At 42.2% G+C, this 22,544-nt stretch overlaps 1 protein-coding gene across 9 annotated transcripts in view; it reads right to left on the bottom strand.

Moving 5' to 3' along the window:
- MAP4K4 (mitogen-activated protein kinase kinase kinase kinase 4) overlaps positions 1–22,544 on the bottom strand; it is a 162,773-nt gene that overhangs the window by 14,977 nt on the left and 125,252 nt on the right. The window contains exons 13-25 of one of the 9 annotated variants that reach the window (XM_058825229.1): positions 19,826–19,987; positions 17,642–17,728; positions 16,765–16,983; positions 13,345–13,506; positions 11,110–11,340; positions 10,078–10,184; positions 9,008–9,159; positions 8,221–8,318; positions 7,237–7,412; positions 6,724–6,844; positions 5,369–5,560; positions 2,880–2,997; positions 2,440–2,610 (exon numbers count right to left, since the gene is read on the bottom strand). In XM_058825229.1, the coding sequence (XP_058681212.1) occupies positions 2,440–2,610; positions 2,880–2,997; positions 5,369–5,560; positions 6,724–6,844; positions 7,237–7,412; positions 8,221–8,318; positions 9,008–9,159; positions 10,078–10,184; positions 11,110–11,340; positions 13,345–13,506; positions 16,765–16,983; positions 17,642–17,728; positions 19,826–19,987 (1,996 nt within the window). The remainder of the gene's footprint in view (positions 1–2,439; positions 2,611–2,879; positions 2,998–5,368; positions 5,561–6,723; positions 6,845–7,236; positions 7,413–8,220; positions 8,319–9,007; positions 9,160–10,077; positions 10,185–11,109; positions 11,341–13,344; positions 13,507–16,764; positions 16,984–17,641; positions 17,729–19,825; positions 19,988–22,544) is intronic. The other 8 variants (XM_058825231.1, XM_058825232.1, XM_058825234.1 and 5 more) reach the window with 8 other exon arrangements.

Here is a 22,544-nt window from a genome sequence, read left to right as displayed (position 1 = left end):
GCAGCTGCTCTCCTTCCTGCAGCTCCAGTACACACTGAACAAAGCTGAAGCTTCAAGATGCATTTCTGCACCTTTTCCAGGGTGGGCACAATTCAAAGCAAGCCACATGCAAACTGCTCCCTCAGGGTCCCTTCCCCTCCTTGTCCTCCATCAGGACTCCATTGCTCCTGCCTACACCCTCCCCTCTCCTGCCTCTGCCTTTCTGGTGCAGCTGTTCCTGCTTTGAGCTCTCATGCACACCTGTGCCCAACCCCTTCCCTCAGCTATGTGCACTTTAGTTGAAACTAATGAGGTGTTACACTGGTGGCAAGCAGGGCTTGTATTTTACAGTGCAGACACCCTCCTCACTCACAGACAGCAGAGCTCTTCTACTGCCACCCTACAATTAAGCAGCTCTGGTTTTTTCAAACAAATGGAAATGCTTCCTGAAAAAGTACAGGCTGTCTGTGGAGGCTGGGTGTAAGAATCTGTGTTACTGCATCCATGTAATTAACATTGGCTTTCACCACTCAGAGCCAGAAGAAGCAGCATCAGAGACCTAATGCAATTAACAGCTTGCCAGATACTACTGGCATTACCACTGCTAAAGGCAAATCAAAGCAAGTCCCTCTCTTTTTGAATAGAAAGCATCACCATGAAATGGTTTAATTTTCTTAAGGGTGAAGGAAGTTAAACTTTATCAAGAAGTAAGCATGTGTACCAACTTGTATCACCATCAGTTTGGCCCTAAATGTTCAGTGAAGGGCTGTGTTACAGCTGTACAACACCTCTAGGATTTTACACCTATTCTTTAAACCACCCTAACAGACAGATATATAGATCAAAGAAATATAAAACCACTAACACAAATTGCTACTGGCAAAACAAGGCAGATCAGAGAAATTATGAGTCATCTTTACTGACACCATATGATTTCTCTCTGCCTTTGGCCTCTCACAGCCTCAAAGTTTACATTTGCACAAGTCTTAACTTTATCAGAGAATGTTACACAGAAATTCAAGCAGAAATAGTGTTGAGGCAAAAATTCTTAGCAGCAAATTCTGGAAATAAAGAAAACAGCAGATAGGAAGACAAGGTGTTGGGAGAGTTATTTCATTGACACAGCTATGCAGGAAAGAAGATTGGGACAAAAGTGCTGTTCTGAGAAACAGGAAATGCTGGACATAACCCCAAAAGAGAACTAAAGCCTTGGAAAGAGCTATAAAAAAAAGTTAAAAAGATAAGGGACTGTGTTACCTTTACAATAATCATATACCTTAGGGCAATGGCCAATTCTCTTCTTCCCAAGTTTTTTAAATGACCTGCATGTGCATTTATAATCTGCCAACTTTAGGGATACTAGATAACTATGTATGTAACATACACAAGCATCAACTATTAACATTTAGATAATGAAAAAACTAATTCACAGATTCTGGTCAGGAAACAAACAACTCTGAAAAGCCTTCACTAGGGGTTGCAGCAGAGATTCTACACTGCAGCAGGCAACAGGCAGTGCTCAAAGCCTGATCCAGTGTGGGATCCTGACTGTCTGACACCAACACAAATTATCCCTAGTGACAAGAAAACCAGACAGACTTGGTCAGCTGACATCTCATACCCAGCTTCTCTCTGCAGTAATCACTCTTAACAAAGCTAAGCCTCAGAATGGGAATTGTTCTCTATCCTTTTCTTTTCTGTCTTACTTCCTACATAAACTGATGACTGAGGTAACAAGTCATCTTACACAACACACTTTAATCAAGCCTTGCAATGACACATTAGCAAGAGCCTCAAGAAGATGATAATTTTTCAAAATAATACCCTGTGTGCACCAGGTGTACAGTGCAAGGACTACTACAAGCTCCCAAAAGCTGCAAGAGATGCACCAGCAGGGTTTGGAAAGGGCTGAAAAGAACATCCTGATGAACTGTATGAAGCCTTTCCCAGACAACCTGTGACAGGAAAAGAGGACACAGCCTCAAGCTATGATAGGGCAAGCTCAGGTTGGATACCAGGAAGAACTTTTTCACTGAAAGTAGGGTTAAGCATTGGAACAGGCTGCCCACAGAGGTGATAAGAGCTATCATCCCTGCAAGAGTTCAAGATATGACTGGATGGGGCACACAGTGCCATGGTCTAGCTGATCTGCTGGTGTTTAGTCAAAGGCTGGACTTGATGATCCCAGAGGTCTTTTCCAACCTTAATAATTCTGTGATTCTCAGTCTAAACTGTGCCATCAGAAGCATATATGTACCAGTGGGAAATCATAACAAAGCAGAAGCAACATATTATAAAAAACATAATAATAATCAGGTCTTGCAACAAAAAAGATGTAAACAAGCACTGAATAAATGCAGAGAAACAGCTGCAGTTTTGGAGATACATTATCAAAGGCTGAAAGCTCCTACTGGGACATTGCATTTCAGGAATGGCAAGGCAATAACAGGTTTGCATTACCCCATAAGGCCGCACACAGGATCTCAGAATTGAATCTCTTCTTGTATTTGCGAATCTCTGGGGTGTCGCTCTGTGGCCGAGTGTTTGTGGGGTTCACATTGACAACTGATCCTTTCCGTGTAGGGTCTTGCCTTATTGCCTCTGATCTCATTGCTTCACTAGAAAATCCTACTGAAAGAAAAAAAAATAATGTGCATGTAATACCCTTCAAGTGCTGGATTCTGGACATATATTTTTTATATCATACAAACCAAATCATTAACTGAGAACAGTGAGAGAGTCCTAATTTTTGTAAGAAATGTAAATGGAAAAAGAAATTAAATTATGCAATCCGTTGCAAAACAAATAAAAAGCATGATGGTAACATTCTTAAGTACTTTAAAGAGCCACTGAAGTCACTGAACCCTTTTTTAATTGTTGTCTTCAGCTACTTTACTTACCCACAGAAGTCACAGTTGTCCCACTAGATGGAGAAATCTGTAGTAATCTGGGGTCTATAAAAGGTGTAAAGGAGGAGGAAGATTTGTGTTTCTGGAGTGTGTTACTAGCGGACTGAGTCTGCAATGTAAATTTCAACTTTATTAATATTAATGACAATAAAAAGCATGGATAACAAACACCAACATTTTAAAGGCACTATGGAATTATGCTACAGAGCCTCCCCAAGCTTTTATACTTCCTTTACAGATACACAAAGCACTGCAGGCACCACACCTGAGCTAGATACATATGCACACTGCACATGTTACAGCAAAATGCAATTAGCTGAATTGTCATCCCTGAACCTCAGCTGCTAGCAAAGCTTTTTAGTACAATCAGGCACAAAGCAAGGGAATGTCTCTCCTTTTGAAAATCTGCTTAAATGTATGTATACTGTTTCATCTGCAAGCTGCCCACTACCTACAATTTTTGAATTTATGAAGCATCTCTGAATTGAGGTAGTTAATTAAATTATGAAGTTTGATCTCTTGGCTTGTGCAACAAAATCAGAACCATCTGGGATCAAGCATTCACTTCTATGATGGACTATGTTTCAATGTTCACTACTGTTCATTCTCCCTATTTTGTTTAACCTGAGCCTCTTGCCAGAAAGCTGCAGCAGATTCTTCCACCTTTATTTGACAAAGCAACATATTAAACCTGTATCGAACAAAGGGGCTCATTAGTGTGGAAGGTGTAGCAAACAGTGACACGACACTATGAATATGTAGTGGATAAAATCACTGGTGCTTGTTGAGTTATGAGGTCTAAACATGAAAAAACATAAAGAAAGAAAGAAGACAAGTGAAACAATGAACTGTTAAAAGTGGAAATGGAACAACTTAAAAACCCTTGCCAGTTTAGTATTATAGTGACAACATATCATACTGAAGCAGAATTGGACAAGTGGAAAAAAAAAAAGTGTGTATATATAAAGAGTGTGCATGTGGTAAGTTATACCGAGCAGTACTGGGTTTTTGCTCAGTTTTATGCAAATATTGTTACAAGACACTTCTTTAGCATCAACTCATCTTCAACCTCTAATCTTCCTAAGCCTCTACAGAAAGAAATAGCAATGGGTCTTTGGAATTTATCCCTGCCCTGAACAGCCCGACACCAAAAGGCTCCTTCATCACCACGCACTGCCACAGCCCCCACTTCCCAAGCTGAGTTAACTGAGCCCTGCTTACGTATTGCTTAGACCAAAGTAATGAGCAAGTGCATCTCTGGATCAATCAAGTGATCTCTATAACCTACAAGAGTGTGCTTTAGAAAGACCAAAGAAGAATGAAGCACAGCTGGAAGTTATGTATAAAGCTAAATGAATTTCCAGGAGGAAACTCTCCCTCCCACCCACCTGCTATGTGGTTAAGAAGCATTTTTGATTACGTAGTAAGCATGTGCATTGCCATAAACCTCCCCAGCTCACTGCAACCTCTCCTCATCACGACACTTGCACACCTCCATGGCAGGACTCTACCCTGAGAAGCAGCAGGTTCTTTCCACCAAGTTTCGCTCGCCCTGTACCACCCCCTGCTTCAGAGGCTCTCCTGTAAGCCAGGCTGGCCACGCAGCCAAGAGTGGAGCCACCAGACAAGGCTCCCTGCTCACTGCTGGGGCTGGTAAGGGGCAAACGGCCCTTTGTTCATTTGTACATGTGTTAACTCCTCTGCTGCAAGGGGTTAGCACATGTGAAGGACCAGGCTTTCCCACCTGCACTCGGTAAAGGAAGGCACCCTCCTGGGATCAGCCCAGGACAGCAAGAGGGAGCTTCCCCCATGGTAAAGCCTTCTCCACGTGGACATAATCAGTGCTGGTGGATAACAGTCATCTTTACACAGCTGCTTCTCAGAGTACACACATACTTGGAAAAAAACCCAAATACTTTCCCCCATTCATTATTCCAAAACAGCAATACCTCGGGCTTTTACAACCCTCCCAGGCAACACCTGATTTGTTCACCCAGCCCACATGGCAAGCTTTAGTGAGCAAAATCTCTCCACAGCCACTTCCTCTCCCATTGGGTGAGTTTCAACAAGCAGCTCCTCGTATGTGTGGAGAAACTAGTCCAGCCTTTACTGACAAAGCCAAAATTAACTGCTAATTCTGAAGAGGCACATTGCTTGCAATTAGCCTGCTCCCGGAATAAAACAGAATTAAAAAGAGTATTGGCTTGAAAATGCAGTAGTCAAGTTTAGTTTAAAATGAACGCCATGCAATTAATGACTCACTAAAAGGAAGCAAAAATAGTAAACTGGCAAGTTTGGCGTGGGACTGCTCTAGAGTTAAGGGCTTCTTACACAGAACTGAAATGTGTTATTTGGGAGGTGGGAACAAAGGTGACAGAAAAAAAAAGCAGGGGAGATTGGCTGGAGTTCCTTTGCAAACTAGCTACTAGGCAATGCTGCTATAACCCTATGAAAGCAGCCAGCTGTGGTGTAAGACATACCTCATTAGTAGTTAGCTTGTCCTGGGGTGTCTGTGGGGACATGGTGGGTGTCGGCTGGCTGGAGGATGGGGAGGAGGAGGTGGAGGAAGTGGAGGAGGAATGGCTTTGCTGTAAGAGATCTGGCAAGAGGTGAATGCGACCGGCAAAGCCATTGCTCTCATGATGGCTGGCACGCTTTTTGTCAACTGTACTCTGTAGAAAAAACAGGCACACTTGTCTTGCTCAAGTGCTGCTTAAAAGTCTATATCCCTAACAACCTCTCTCCTTCTCTCCCTCACTTCCTACCTTTTCACTTATTTTTTTAGTTTTTTATTTTTTAAAAAAGCTTCTAATCTGCGCTTTGATGCCTGCATGGAAAGGGAAAGTGGGCAGAGCTACTAGAATTCATGAAATTCCCACCAGCAGGCAAATGCCTGGTTCATGTGGTTGACTTGCACAGCCAGTTCCACAAATTAAGAGAACAGCAACTGCGCTGCCAAGTCCAACACCACAACAGGGACAAGCACATTTTTTGGGGGTGGGGTGATGATTTTTTTCCCTATTGTTTTGTTTAAAACTAACTTAGAAGCTATGCAGATAGCAGTTTGGACTTTCTGGAGAATCCCTTCAGCTAACTATTTCAAACAATAACCATGAAATCTTAATTTTCAAATAAGAGGACTCAGTTAAGAAATTGGCATTCAGTTGTGAAACTCAGAAATGCGATTACTGAGGAAACTCCTATAAGCTAGCACGCTCATTAACACACAGGCTCATTTAAAAACAGGGAACCATTATGTTTCAGAGGCACAAGAATACAATATTTTCAGAATCAAAGGCAACAACACAGCACTCTACTCTGTCCACATTCTCTGCCTCACGACCTATTTTACTTCTCCCCACACCAACTGTTGTGTGAATTTGCATGTACATGTGTGTGTATGTCATCTAAGTGGTCTGTATGCCCTAAACTACAGGTTCAAAACAATTTTAAAAAACCTTGAGTGCTCCCACCCCAGCTCCCCCCCAGCCTCACTCCTGAGACACAGATTTGGTTCTGTGCTAAAACTAAGTTTTTCCTCCAGGTACTTGCTCCACATATCTGCAGCTTTTCTACCCTTCTCTCCCACAGACTTTGAGATACTCTGCATGGTGCTGCCATGAGTGTCACTGGAAAGCATGCAAAACAGAAGCAAGGGTGAAGGGCTACTCTCCTCTTTGCATGCATCAGACATCTTGCTGCTCTGAAATTCTCTACAGCTGCATCTTGATAATACGAACAACAAATATAATGTAGAAACAGCATGGGTGAATGAGCGAGTGGGTTAATGAGCACAGAAAGGGTGCAGCACTGCGCAGGGAAGGAAAAGCAATACCTGTCGAACAATTAAGGTGCCCTCCTTAGAAGGAGTCAAGGCAGGTTCACTCTCCACATCATCATGGACAATCATGGTTTTTACTGACTCTGTTTCACCATTGCTCAAGTTCAACGTTGACCTATTTGTTAGACAAGAAATAAGTGGAGTGAGACAACAGCACTGGTGCCCTGGCTGTCACTGGCCTGCATCAAAGCATACTCAGAACTAATTTGTATTATAGCCAGAGTGGAATATTTACATGAGCTGCCTAGAAAAGCCTCTCTAAGAAAAAAAAAAGGCAAGATATTGTTGAACAGTTTCTTGTTTTGGAACAAATGATGGGAGAAGAGGGAAAGGACATTGAGAAGACTATCTTTAGTGTTTGAATATATGAACATATGAGGCTGCTATGTCTTGCTCATGGATTGCAGCAATCTGAAAGAACTAACATACAAGCCAAAATGCTAACGTCCATTTCCTTCAATCCCCCATAAGGCAAAACAGATGCAAAACACTGATAGAGGGACTAACACTGCTCGGACATCATCAGGTCCAGAAGTAGATTCATCTGCTCCTTCTTGTTCCATATCATCATCTTCCTCATCTGTTGTCCCTGACTCCTCACTCGAGGACGAGTAATCCGTTACTTTATGTGGAGGTCGCACATCCTCCACTGCTCGCAGCTCCTTCGCCAGTGCAGTTAAATCCTGTTGGGAGAGGGAAGAAAAAAATGTTAAAAATGATGTTGCAAGTAAGAGAGAAGAAAAGTTTGCAAGACAAACCCACAGGATTAGTGTCCAAGTTTGTTCACTTCTGTGTTTCCACTGCCCCAGCAGTACTGTTTCCTTTGACTTACTCATTCCTAACAGTTACCAAAACTCACTTTCTCATAAATTCATACACCAGAAGAGCCAACCTAAGGGGGTCTTGCCATATCATAGAAAAATATGCATACTCTTGAAACCCAACCATCCTGATTTATGACTAACTGCAGTATCATAAGAGATATAGCTACTGAAGAAAGTTTCAAGGAAAGATAGAAATACTGTGAAAAACCAACGAGTTTCCCAAGATACAACTGGACACAGAGCTGTAATCAATTGTAATAGCAGCCAGATGTAGAAAATGTCAGAAATCTTTCACAGAAAGCAGGAAAAATGTAAGGTCTTACCACTTCGCCCTGCACCATTCAGCCCAGCATTGGCACATTCAGATCAAATGCACGATCATTGGTCCAGCCCCAGGAAGGAAGCACAAGATTGAAAGAGAGAAAGGCATGGATTAGGAAGGAAGAAATCCAGAGAGCAGAAATAAATCCCAGAAGCAGTGCAAAATATAATGTTTGCAGTACTGATGTGCACAGGCAATTACACAGCCCAGAACATGCTTGCCAGACCCAGCTGATCAACATCAACAGCTGATGTTCACCCCAATGGCACTGAAGGAAGCTCTCAGTGTACTTTTTGTGAATCTACTTTAAAAAGAAGGAGGACAGGGGAGGAGGATGCAACTTACAGCAGGCTTGATAGGTCTGAAGACTTCCTTTTTCTCTTCAGGCTTTTTAGGTGCACTTTCATGGCGCTGTGATGGCGAACCCTCTGATTTGGATGATGCTGCACGTGCCAAGACACCAAAAGGAACACAGAACAAAGCAGATTAAGCAGGGAGCTAAAGCATGTTTTCTTACTTCACTCTGGAGTGAGGAAGACATGGGAGGTGACTATTAGGGTGTCTGACCACAAGACCTAAGTTTCACTGGTTCACTACTATATTGTCCCTGAAGGACTATACAAAAAACACCATAAGCTCTGATTTGTATAGGTGCAACTGACCTATGTCTGAAGCCAAAGTAAACGGTCACAACAGTTGTAAATCAAAGAGCCAAGTGTGGCCACAAGCTGGAAAACCTCCATCATCATCCAGTGTAGCCCAGCTGAGACCTATCCATGGCAGTCTGCATGCTGTCAACAACCACCAAGTATCAGAATGTGCTCTTGCACACATAAGAAAGGGAGGGAGCTGTGAGGGCATGGAGACTGGGCTGTTTGCACATAGGAAAGTGCAGCAGTGCCTGGATGTGAATTCAAGAACAATGAAACAAACAGTTTGACAACGATTTCTGTGCCTGCTACCTTTCCCAAGCAAGGATATAGGGGCAAGAGGGTACAGAAAGCCAACCCAACTCTGACACTGCATGTTCAAAGGTAGTTCCCTGTGAGGGTTATCATCTTTAATTACTGAGTGTTTCACAGCGTCATCAAATTAGAAACACAGTGTTACAGAGGGTAGGAGAAGGACTTACATCTCATCCTGAACCGCTCTCCAGACCCACTCTGAGAGCCAGGGTGGGAGCCAGGTTGTGAGCCAGAGTTGCTTGAGCCAGAAGAACTGCCACTGCCTGGCCTTGGTACAAGCTTCTCCACCCTTTCCCACAGCAGACGAGGCTCTATATTGCTGTATCAAGGGAGGAAAGAAACTCTTTGTCACACACACTTCAGCCCCAGATTCCCAGCTCTAAACTGAAGCATCACTCTCTCTGTGTTTTGCTAATAACTCAAATGAAAGAACACTCTAATACTGAGATCAGGCCATCAGTAATGCTTCACAACCCAGGCATCAGCTCCGTTTGAAATAACTATTACCGTATTTATGATGGTCAAAAAAAAGTTTAAGTGGGTATAAGCTACTCCTTTTGTTTGGAATTATCTACCTGCCTTTCTTATGTATATAACCTGAAGTGGACAATTCTCTCAGCCTGCATGCAGCAGGTTTAAATTTGCATCAGAAGTGTCCTAGACACTAAACACAAACCAAAAAGAACACCAGAATATCCTCACCCCTATCCAGTGAGCTAATTCCATGGTGGCCTGCCCATGCTGCTCTGTTGAGCTCAGGAGCCAGCTCCCTCCTCCCCCTTCCTGACCTTGGATGCTCTGTGTCACAGCCGAGGGAGGCTTTTTCCCCCTCTTAAAATCTGGTTCTGGCTAAGAGGCCAGAAAATTTCTGAGCTCTCTTCACTTTAGATGTTACAAGTCCTCCTGCTGCCAGTAATCCCCAAGGTATTCCCTGTTGCACCAAAAGGCAAGATATTCATAAACAACCACATTTGTTCCAAACTTTGAAGGGTATTTGAAATTATTGCAAAAATTACAGGGTAGGCAACTCAAATGAAAAGAGGAAAGAAGAAATTTTGTCAGCATTTGTTGACACATGTGCCACATCAAGAGAAATCAATCATTACTGAAAAGGGATCTAACACCATCTTCCTTTCACATCCTACAAGCATTGCCAAAAGCTGTCTGGAAATGCCTGGCTTCCCATATGCCTTTTCCTTCCAATTCAAGAAAAGCAAGGACACATAGGCTTACAAACCTCGTGGAATTCCTTTGACCTGCTTGGTTATTTTGCTGCCCAGTGCCCTGCAGTGGGGAATCACGGCGGGACAGGACTGGTGATCGGGACGTTGTTCTCACAGGTACCTTGGGAGAAAAAAGGTTCTGTTAAACCCGTGAAGAGGACAGACGGGACAGGACGATAAAACTTCTCCTGCCACAAAATATATTCTTAAGATCTTAACAACATGTTTTAAGTACAAGCTAGCATCAATGACCAAAAGCAGTGAACAAACACCCACAAAGCCAAAAGCCTTAGCTGTGATGCTGTTCAGAATTTGAATAGAACTTGATGTTTAGTCTTAACATTAAATAGCGTTTAATGGTTATCACACGAACATGTACACACCCCGCTACCCTCCCAACTACTGAGACATCTGAAAAGAATATGGCATTTTGACTGAAGCAGGGGAGGCACAAAGCAATTTGCTGAAACAGCATGAGAATTAGGAGAATAAGCTCAAGGGAACCAAACAAATGCCCGGGAATGGATCAGCAGAAGGCAAAGACTGGTGGGGGGGAGCAAGAATATACTCAGAAGAAGCAAATCCCAGTGGATGGGAGGGGGGATGGAAGGGGGAGAGGAGGAGGAAATATATTGAATGTTTCCTTTTTGTTCAGATCCATCTTAATTTTAAATAAGTGTATGATTCATAGTTTGGGTTACAAACCGATGAAGAGGAATATTAACTCTGAGCAATAACCTCAGGGATATTTTGAATTATTTCCTGAATATGGTAATTATTTGTTAACTTTGCATAATAAATTGTTTCTCTAAAATAGCTGCATTCCATAAATAATTACCAATTTTATATGAAGCTTCAATATTGTACTTCAGGTTGATTATCATTAACCCATTGACTGAATACCTACATTAAGAACTGCCTTCCAAAATACTGTTACCAGTGCTGGCACAAGGGCACGGTCTTCCCAGTGCCCAGGGCATCACATCCTTAAGAAAACTGTAATTAATAATAAAAAAATAGCACACATCTGTCTTTCTACTCCTTACCCTTGGAGGCACCTCGTCACTGTCTGATCTAGCCCAAGCCTTTTGGGTGGGGTCGGGTACCTCCGACTTAGAGTCAGAACTCTGATTAAGCACTTCACTGCGTGAAGGTGGATATGGGTCCTGGGAACGAAGATGGTGATGAGCAAATTTGGGAGAAGGGTCACTGAAGGAATGGGATCGCGAGACAGGGGAAACATTGTTCTTGAGAGATGCCAGATGGGACCACTGTACCTTACAAGAAAACAAAACATAAAACATTCAATGCGCTCAGTATAACCGGCTTTCCAATTAACACAGAATAAAGGCAGGTGGGGCAGGCAGAGACAAATTGGTTATGGCATTAGGTAAGCGTGGGGTGGAATCGATGCACTTAAAAGCAAGGCAAGCGCCCAAGGAACGTAACAGACTGAAAATACAGCACATATGCAATTTCTGTGTGATGCGCTCTCCACACACACGTACACTGGTGCCCAGAGGGAAAGGGGATCCAATATCTGCACCATGAGCCTGAACTCAAAGGCCACTCAAGACACAAGTCAGCTTCTGTTCCCTGGTCTTCAGTGGGCTTTGGCCAGGTCTCATGGTGGGCTGGGAAATTTGAAGTGGACATCCAATTGGAGCAATGTACCAAATTAAAGAATGCTGTAAATTGGGTAAACCAACAGACATTTACTTTTTCTAACAAATTCAGGGACTGGATACAGCTTGAAACTTTTGGAGAAAGACCATGACACAAAGCCTTTATTCCTTTACAGTTATTGTAATATATATAAAAAAAACATAATATATATTGTATATAGTATACATATGTACAATGCATATTATACTTACACCATATATGTACCATATACTGTACATATATACATATTTATACACAAAGTACACACACACACATTTACATGCACACATATTCAATTACACACACTAAGAAGGCATAACAGTGACTAAGGAGTTAAAACTCCATTAGGATTCCCACTGAAATCCATATTCCCTTCAGCCTACTTCCTCTTTGTGCTTAAGCCTGTGTTTCAGAGTTAATTTCTGAAACTAAGGAGGAGGAAAAGTCACAACTGAGGAACATGCTGTTTTCACTCCTAATGATTAAGCAAAACTTTGCTTTCAGTCCCACTTTCAGTAGGCTGGCTGTATTTGTTTTTATGTTATTATTATTTCCTCAATTTTAATACACACAGCTGTTGAAGAGCCTGATTACCCTTAATAAGAGTGAAAGACACAGACTTTAAAAGTAACTGGCACAGAGTATGAAGATACAAGTCCAATATTTTGAAATAGTCATAGAGGTTTGAATAAAAGCCAGGAAATAATGAGCAAGAGATGAAGTTCTGTCCTGATTTCTCCCACTCTTCCGTCTGTTCAAATTCTCCTGTTGTCCAAAAGAGTGGCAATACCTAGTCACAATCAGGGATGGTTTTAGCTTGCACTGTCATCAACAGACTTTATGAAAATTCTGCATGGAAACAGAGGAACTAAATGCAGAACTCTACAGTTTAATTTAGCATACCTAAACTGCTCAGAATTCATAGGCTATGGCTAACTTTTAGACAAAGGTTACTTTTTCAATTCATGCCATAACTCCTATGGGATCAGGTGTCAAGATCTGAAGGCTCTTGGTTAGAAAACAAAAGAACAATGGCTACCATGCAGCTTAGTGGTTTCAACCTCTTCTTGATTTTCCAGGGGTGGTACAGAGTTTTATTTAGCAACTGCAGGCCTACTGACAACAAACTTGCTTTTCTTAGACATGTTTTGCAAACTCTTTGAAACAGTGCTCACACTGCTAAAACCCACTTGTTTAGTTAGCTTTTTTTGGCAAGAATTTTAAAAACCAAGCAAGTGCACTTTTTTCCTGAGCATCCTTTTTAGTAGTAAAAACCCTGCACAGAGCAAATTCTGAATTGCAAAATGCTCTGCAACTGCCACCAGCATTTAACCCACTGTGTCACTGCTGCACAGATAATAATGGGGTACAACAGTTCCAGTCTAGCTCTAACATGAAAAAACCCAAACCAAAAAAATACACCAAACCCACAAATCCATTTATCAACAAAAAAAGCAAAAATAGACAAAGAGCAAATCTACACAATAAGCTGTTTTGTGTAATAGTACTACCCTTTACAAAAGGCTTTTTAAGTGCAAAGATCTGCAAATCTGAAGGAAACACGTTAGGACTTCTGCATTCCCTGCAGGCTCACCAAGATTTTCCTGGGCACTTACCTGGGGCTCCATTGGCCTCTGCAGGGCAGGCTGAGTAGGTTCTGAGTTTCCATTGGAAAAGGACTCTGATCTTGAAGGCACTGGTGGCTCCAACACTTTGCCCATCTGTTTAGACTGTGCTTCAGGGGAGCCCTGATTAGTTTTTCTAAATCTCTCCTCCACCTAAGCCAAAATAAATGGAGGTTAAGCCTTGAGTCAGTAAAACCAATTACAGTAGAAATACAAAGGGGAGCACCACCTTTTCTTTACTACAAAGAAAGCAAATATATTTGGGGTTTGGCAGGATTTTTTCCCTACCACTTTTGCCAGCAAGTACACTGAGTGAACTCCACCAAAGTTCCAAGTAGGCCAATATGGATAATCCATACTAGGGAGAGAGGAGACACAGGAGGTAGCAAGATGTGAGATATGATGAAAGACCATTATGGGCCTTCTTTCTGCCTAGACTGATTTTCCATCAGTACTTTCCTTACAGATAATAAAAAAGATATACCTAAACAGAAACAACTTTACAATATAAAAGTATTTCCCACTGCTATCCCTTACTTGAGCTGCCCACCTTATGCAAGCAATGGTTTTGGATTATCTGCTTTCCTGTGCTTCTCTCTTCAGCAACAGAAGAAGAGACGGGAGATGTTTCTCTATCAGGTAACACTGGAGTCTCTTCAGCTTCAGGCTCAAAAGTGTAGATCTTATCTCTCTTATCAAATACTCTCAGCACAAACTCAAAGGGTGTAGAGGACAGTGCCATCAGTTTGTTTCCTGTTCTCAAGAAGGTGTAGAATTGATCTTATGTTAACCTCAAGAGCTTGCTGAGGGGAAGACTAAATCAGAATGTGCTCAGTCCTCAGCAGACGATGAAGCAAGGTCCCCATGCAGAAATGTCACCTCTATCAAGGCCACAACACTGACAACAAAGTGAGAGGTATGAAGGACAAGAGATGGAGGGAGGCTACAGGCAGAAAGGAAACAGCCTCTCATTTCCTAAGAAAGTCTGTTGCCAGAACCAAGGCAGCATGTGCCAGGTAAGCTACCTCTGAGGAATGCTAAACTCACAGTATTTTATCAAAGCACCAAAGATCAAACAGGAGCTTGGGATGATTTAATTTGCTTTAGCCCTTGTGCCCAGAGCACAAAACCAGTATTGGGATGATTTCCTAATGTTCCCTAGGAGTGATGGTCTGGAGAGACTGGCCTCCAGAAGACAGGCAAGTTTCCAGACTCCTCGCCTCAGGTGGGCTCCTCTACAAACCCAACCTGCCTCTGCATTCCGAAATTTGAGGATAGTACCAGGTTGCCTATAGGGACAAGCAGACAAGTTTCTGTTAAGGTCTACACAAAACACACCATGTCTTGGGAAGAGTTCAACAATAATGGAGGCAAGCATCTTCACCATGCAATCATTTTCACCATCGTGTTCAACTTCATAGAGGCATTCTTTAAAGTCTAAAAAACAGGCCAGACTCCTTGTTATGAATAGAATAAGGAAAAGCCTCAAGTCTTTCTGTCTGAAGCAACAGGTTTTCACATCTCTAGCTGTAGATTATAGGAAATTTCTTCTACAAAGCACATAAACTGCACGAGCGACATGTCCTCAAAACCAGACAAGTGGCAAGGAGATAGAATACATTCCTGGACAGAAACAGTTCCTATTCCAGTCATCTGACTGTCTGTACCTGGAAGTGACATTAAGTTGTAATCTTCCTGCTGTTTCCCAATGCAATCTTACTTAGAATTCCTTTTCCTTATATCCTCGCTGCTACTGCAATGAGGAAAGAAAACTAATCACCAATAAACTTTGCCAGGCAGGAAGGTCAGTCCACTTCACCTTACCATCCCAATATCAGCATCTCTGTAGGTGGACACTTTTTCTGGAGAGCAGTATGGCTGAAAGTATGAGGCACAGAAAACTCATTCCAATTCACTGTTTTTTGTAAGGAATGATGTCAGAGTTAATGCCTGCTGCTAGGATTAAATTGTGCCATTCCCACTGCCGGGTATCAAGACCTTATGGCTATACTTCTATCACATTTTTTTAAAAGACTATTACACAATGATCTCTGGGAAGATCTGACTACCAATCAATTTTTCTGTCTTTACTCTTTTGGGCTAGAGCAATCACAAAAGAAAGACTACAACAGGAAAAACAACTGAGTCAGTGGTTCTCCTAAAGGATGGAACACTTAAATCTTTTTCTCACCTTTTCAGCTCTGAAAGGAAAATTAAGCAGATACAGTTCTGCATCCCTCTAAATTCCAACCAGCATTCAGGCTGGACAGAAGTGCTAGACTGGCAATGCTTTCACTGAGGTGGGCCAAGAGCATGCAACAAGGACAAGAGGGCAGGTTCCATGTCTGCACCATCCCATACCAGACAAGTCTGAACTTCTTCCAAGTAAGAAAGACACATCAGATACTTCAACCATCAAACAGAATGGATGAGATAGGACAAACATAGTTTATTAAGAACCTGGACAACAGCATCTAGAATAAAATGAGTTTGCGTCCACCAAGCCCAAGCAATAGTACTTCAAAGACTAAGAGGCCCTGCTGGATGAAGCTGAACCAAAAGCTGTTTTATCATGTTTAGCAGGCCTGAATATATTTTCTGTTCTTGTTCCAAAATGTATTTACCTAGTTCCCACATGCAGGTGATGAATGCCATTAAGAGCTTGGACTAACATTGCCCAGTCTGGTGGTTTGTGGGCAGTATGGTGCTCAAGGGAAACACAAGAATAAGATCACTGAAAGAAAGCCAAATATACATCAAAGAGGTGTTCACTTGCTTACCAACGTTACTCATGGACCAGTGAAGACTCACTGAAAGGCACAGCACTTCAGATCAACTTGTAAGTGCCTGAAGTCGAAGAAGGCAGCACCATAGAGTTTCAAAAGAGTCCTAGTGATCTCAGAAAAGAATACTTAACATTTCAAAAATGAAACTAATGAAATTCAGGTTTGTGCTCGTGAGAAGGAAATTTTGAAAAGTGTAAGTTAAAACACCAAATGTGTACACATGTGCTGAGTGTTAACATCCATCATAGGTTTGTGCTTTCCAACTGCCTCTCAATTTCAAATCACCAGTACTTGCCAGAGACACAGACCTCTGGACCAACAGTTCCTAAGAAAACATGTCTGATGAAGCACACATACAACTTCCTGACATGATACTTCCAAAACCAGGCCCCTTAGTCAGCAGCCTTCCAGACCTTCTTTCCAACTTTTACACCTCAAAAAGCCTGAACTCCAGTGATTGCAGCAGAAGTACTCAGAAGCTGGCCTAGGGCTTGGAAACCAGTAACCAACAGTTAAAATATCCTACTCCTTATGAGTGGTGCTTTGGTATAGCAGAACTGCAGTCATGCTGATGGCAGCAGGCAGAGAAGCAGTTAGCAGACTCCTCTTCACTAGCACGACTTACCTCACGCGCTCTTTCAGCAGGCTCATAGTGGGATTTAGGCTCAGGGGTATGATAGCTTTGTTTATTTCTTTCTTGCTGCTGCTGCTGCTGCTGTTGTTGCTGCTGCTGCTGCCGCCTGTGGTCGTGCTGCAGCGACAGGAGGTAGGCTTGCTCCTGCTGCAGCTGCCGCTGGAGTCGCTCTGCCTGCCGGTGCTCCTCCATCTCTCGCCATCTGTATTCCTTTGAGAGAACGGGGCAGGAATTCAAGACATGACACTGACTGTAAGGTGGATGTGTCCCTACCAATCCCATTAAAAATGCACCTTTCTGGTTGCTGTTTTGTTTGTTTCTTTGTTTTATTGTTAATGTGTAACCAAGAGCTAAGTTAGACCCATATGACTTGTGTCTTATGTTGGGAAAGTCATGAGTGTACTGCTAAGCTTGACATGATTGGAGAGTTATAACAAAACTGATTTTTATTAAAGGGAAAAAAAGAGTTGTTTATACTAAATCCAGTGTTAAGTTCATAAAACAATGATTTAGACCAACACTAGGCCATTGTATCCTGGGGTGGATTTACATATCATGTGTGCTTTTGATCTGCAACACAAGCACTCTAGTTCTTCACTGAATGCCAAGGTCTGTTCAGAAACTCGACCACCACACCAGAACCGTTCCACTTTAACATAAAGCCTCCTCTTATTGCCCAGAAAGCAGTGTGACCATACAGCACTTCTCATATGTGCCTGTCAGCCCACAACACTAGCATAAATGGCCTTTTAATCAAGCTCCTTTGTTGTCATACTGTCAGTGCAGCTGTGCCCGACTGAGGGAAGCCTAGGACTGGCTGGATAAATGGATCCTATAGCTACTGAACAAAACAGATACAGTGCTTTACCAGTAACATGGCCTGCTCCTGGAGCAGCTGCTGCTGTAGAATTTCCAAGTGCCGCTGCTCCTCTTCTAGCTGTCGCCTGATATACTCCTGTCACATAGAAATTACCCAGCAATAAATTTATTCAAAAGGAATGCATCAGAACCCCCTGGGTGGAACACCACACGCTACTTCCCCAGTTCAGCTTTATGAGAAACTCACTTCAGGATGGATTAGTGCCTGCAGAACAATTTAGGAAGCTCTGCCTCCTGAGCATTACATTTTGGCCCCTCCTGTTCTGAAATGTGCACTCCTGCAAATGTTGCCGGCACAGGCCAGTGCTCATTTATGTATTTTGGAAGTGGTTTCAAGAAGCAGCAAAATGCACTTGAAGGTTTTGGTAAGTTAAAACACAGCAAGTCTGACTCAACACAGCCAATACAAAGTCACATGCAAGTTGTATTAAACATTAGTGTGTTGCACTGGTGCGATGAACTGTTAGCAACAGCTAGAGCCAGGCATAGTGTAGGCAGAGCTGGAGCAAGCTCCCCCAAACGGGCTCTGCCAAGTGCAGTTGGGACCTGCCCTGCCGAGTCTCCCCTGCCGCCCTCACCAGAAGCCTCTCCTGAGCAAACACTGCCAGCCTTGCTGAATTATGCGATGGTTATGACACAAACAAACATCCACCAGGAAACAGAAATTAGACCAAACTCACTTGGTCTTGCCATCTAGCCACCTCTTCACCTGCAGCCTCAACAGGTCAAGACATTAACCCTCGCTTCACCTACCCCTAGAAGAACTCCAACTCAGAAGCACCAAACCCAAGCTGGTAACATCCTATCATGCAATTAATGGAAGTATGTAACATGTGCATGCGCACACACACAAGCACACGCACACATTTACAGTGTATGCATAAAGAAATCAATGGATCAGTGATACAGTGATGGGAGTTATAGAAAGTCTTGTGACAGACTGATGAGATACACCATACTGCTGTTACGCACATTGGCTGAGCCACAGTTTGAGTTAACAAAAATTCTAAGAGGGAACGTGTCTTTTCTTCTAAAAGAAAGAATAAAAATTCAGAGTGGTTCAGCTTGGCCACACCAATTAACCATTTGTCTTTACTGGCACTGTGCGTAATTAGCATTTCAACAATTTAAAAAGCAGCTGGGGGAATACCCGGTGTCTGCCCAAAAGCAAATTGCTATGCTGTAATTAGAGATTTTCCATATATTTATTCCCATTGGTTAGTCTTCTCTCCTTTTGACTCAAGAATCTTTGAAACATACACAAACACAATAAAATTTCCCAGTAACACAATCATCAGTGATCTCAATACAGTGAATTTATGTAAGAAAAAATTAAGGTATGTCAGGCCAAACCCAGCATTCCTGAAGTTAATGGGAAATTTACAATCAATCAGCCTCTAGGACAGAAATTTTGGCCCTTTATTTGCAATCAGCATTTTGCAGTACATGCACAGTAAGTATTGCTCTGATTATCACCCTGATTGAAGTTATTAAAGGATTTTAAAACATGCAGATTTCATGCATAAATATAGCAGCTGAATTTCACAGTTTAACAAGTTTCTCAGTTGTACTTTCAATGTATTAAGGGCACACTGGCATAACTTAAGATATACTTGTTGCCTGAATGGGCATACGTTACTGATTTTAAACAGAATAAGAGAGGGAAATTGCATATTGAAGTTTTAGGATGGAAAATCCTGTGCAGCTCAAAGATTCCATCTCAAATTCAGAGTACACAAAGTTCATGCCAGTGACCAATTCTGTGTGCCAGAAGTTGACACGCAACAGAGCTACCCTTCTCTTGGGAGGCCTTCTGATCAGGGGCATGTCCTGCAAGAACCACTGATCCAGCAAGACAAGCCTAGAAACAGTTTTCAGTCCCAGTCATGATTTTGCCAATTCTGGTGATTTTAGTCCAGCCCAGGGGCATGAACTGAATTTAGAATGAGTACTGCAACAAGACTTCTTTTTTTGAGACAATATTGAGGCTGCCAGAATTTTCCATAAAGCCCTACAATCCTATGTTAGTGCACTTGCTGTCAAAAACAACAAAGATGAAAGAGTTAGTGTTACATTGCCTCTAAGCTGATTCAGGCTTACTACTTTTTTAAAAATTAAATTAGAATTTAGAAGAAACAAACATATTGCACATATATCTGTATCATGGACTCACCTGCTCCCTTTCTACCCTCCTCTTTTCCTCCTCTGCTCTTCTTCTCTCTTCCTCCTCCTTACGCCTCCTCTCCATTTCTTCCAGGCGTCTTTTTTCCTCCTGTTCTCTCCGCCTCTGCTCACGCTCTTGTTGCCTTCGAGCTTCCCTTTCTCTTCTTTGTTGCTACAAAAAGGGAAAAGAAACCACAGAGTTTTACTTTTGCTGTTATCAAAGAAAGAGGTGGGGTTGTTTTCTATGGTGAAGAGCGGGATTTACCAGGACTAGCAAGCTCTGCAACTGAGTGACAAAACAGTTTATGCAAGTGCTCCACCAGGAAACCAAACTCATACCCAGCACACATCTATCCCTAGAAGCAACCTCACTTAGACACTCTGGTTTCTTCATGCACACACAAAATGTCATGTACCATATTCTTGCTGACAATCAAGGTGTGGAAACTTACTCCTCTCTTCAAAAAAGGCTAACACAAACCCCAATCCTCAAACAACTGTTGAACTCAAGAGATGACAACTTGACATCAACAGCCTACTTGCTGCCAAAAGGGAGTGATCAGCCCTACCAAATCAGCTAACTCAAATGCCAACTATCTGAACTTTCCCTAAGTAGCTTGTCTCTTAAAACAGTTGGTCTGCTAAGAATTTTGTACAGTTGGCCCAACAATCAAGCTTAATTTCATGCACTGCCCAAAACTTTGCCTAAGAGAGAAGGAAGGCTGGCCAACAGCACCTCAGCTCCTCCCAAAACATCAAATGCACCTTTATGTAAAAGAGGAAAAGCAGCTACGTGTAAGATTTACACTTACACAGATAAGCTTCCACACATGACCCAAATACAAACAGGTGCTGATTAGGTGTGCTCAAGTCTGAAAAGAACCTGGAAAACAGCTCTAGAAAGCATGAACTGACTCATTTATGTCTATGGAGCACCATATATGACTTCAGAGAAGACATTTGAGATGCCCATGTAGTCGTGACCAATTCTTCCTGCACTCCAGCATAAGCATCCAGTTACTCCACCTACCTCGAAATCCCAGGCAGCCTCCCACAACTGCCTAAGTGTCAAAAGACCCAGCTGTCTCCTGTTCAACCATCAACTGGGAATATCACTACATTTACTTTCTTTATAGGTTTCTACAACATACTAAAAAAAATATGGAAGAAATTTAAACCAAAAAATAGCACACACAAATTTAATCCCAAGAACAAAAATGAAAACCTACATTGGTTATTTGTCATCACATTTATGTTCAGGTTAATACTATCCCAAATTCCTGTTGGAGCAAAGCTGCCACAGATTTGTCTATGTTAAGATACTTTAAATAGTCCAGCAAGGAAGAGCACTCACACTAAGCTTTACTTTGGGTTCACAAATCCAGTTACTGGTGTGAGTTTCATAGTTTGCTCAACTGAAAAAGCAAAGGCTGATCTACACTTGCTGTGTTACTTCGTGGGATGAGCTTTCTCTGCTTGGAACATTTTCCTGCATTACTATGAAGGAACTGAAATACCAACAGCCTTTCCATCTTCTGGAATCTGTTCTGACATGACAGTGGAGAAGAAATACTAGGGGGGAGGAAAAAGATGGCTCTTGGGTTTTCTGAGCTTTTCTGCCAAGAGAAATTGTGGATGTCTCATCCCTGGCAGTGTTCAAGGCTAGGCTGGATGGGGCTTTGAGCACTGAAAGATGTCCCCTGCCCATGGCCAGGAAGTTAGAGCAGGATGGTTTTTAAAGGTCCTTCCTACACAAACCATTCTGTGATTCCACCAATTAGTAGCACTTAAATAATACAGGCTGCTTTCCAATTCTCTTTCATTAACTACAGTTTGGGGGAAGATGTGACTTTCCTGGAGACCACTTGAAACACACCCACGCTGTAACTATCATGCCCTCTTCCCTGGCCCACAGCATCACGCTGGGTTCACTACCACCTTCCTGTGCCACAAGACAAACTCTTTTATCCCCCACACTTTCTTTCTGGATCTTTTCAGAAACACAGCTTCCTTGCTCTTGCATCTCTTCTAACTAAATCCATTTACCAGCCTTTTCACTCGTGCTTAAGCCAACTCTCCTCAATGAATGTAGATATAAAAATAGCAAAAGTGCTGCAAGGCAGCTACGGCACGCGGTGCATTTCATAGGTTTCACTGCTTCCCCTCCTTCATTTTTTAAGCACTGTAAAAGGATTAAGTAGGCACTTTTATTTCTGAATATATGCCTCAGTGTCAAGCAATTGCTACATTTAAGTCAATATATTCAGGTCCTTCTTGGCTAATCAAGTCTGACAGGCTTTTGTTTAAGAAAAACTAAGACGTGAAGTACTATAATTCTGCTGCCTTGAGGATGCAAGAGACAGCACACTGCTGACTGGTTAATATAATATGCACATTTATCAACTCAAACAATATTGTGTTGACATTGTTAAGTGGATATTGCAGATCTCAGGATGGCATCATTCTCACCACAAGGAAGATGGGCAAATTCATCGCTTCTTGAATTAATTCAGAAGTATTCAGCAATAATTATAAATAACTGAACTTAATATGAGGAAAAATGAGCTACAAACTGATTAAGAGAGCCAGTTTCCCATGGCAGCACAAAACAAAGTCAATTGTCAAAAGATGAGATTTTTAATGAAACCTTGATCCAGATATCTAACTCAGCACATCAGCAGATATTTATTACCCAGCAAAGGAATAGACGGGGAAAATGGATTTAAGAC

The sequence above is a fragment of the Ammospiza caudacuta genome, chromosome 2, assembly GCF_027887145.1.
Source record: "Ammospiza caudacuta isolate bAmmCau1 chromosome 2, bAmmCau1.pri, whole genome shotgun sequence".
In the NCBI taxonomy this organism is placed as follows: Eukaryota; Metazoa; Chordata; class Aves; order Passeriformes; family Passerellidae; genus Ammospiza; species Ammospiza caudacuta.
The sequence above is the reverse complement of the archived record's forward strand: the minus strand, read 5'-3'. Positions and strand labels throughout refer to the sequence as shown.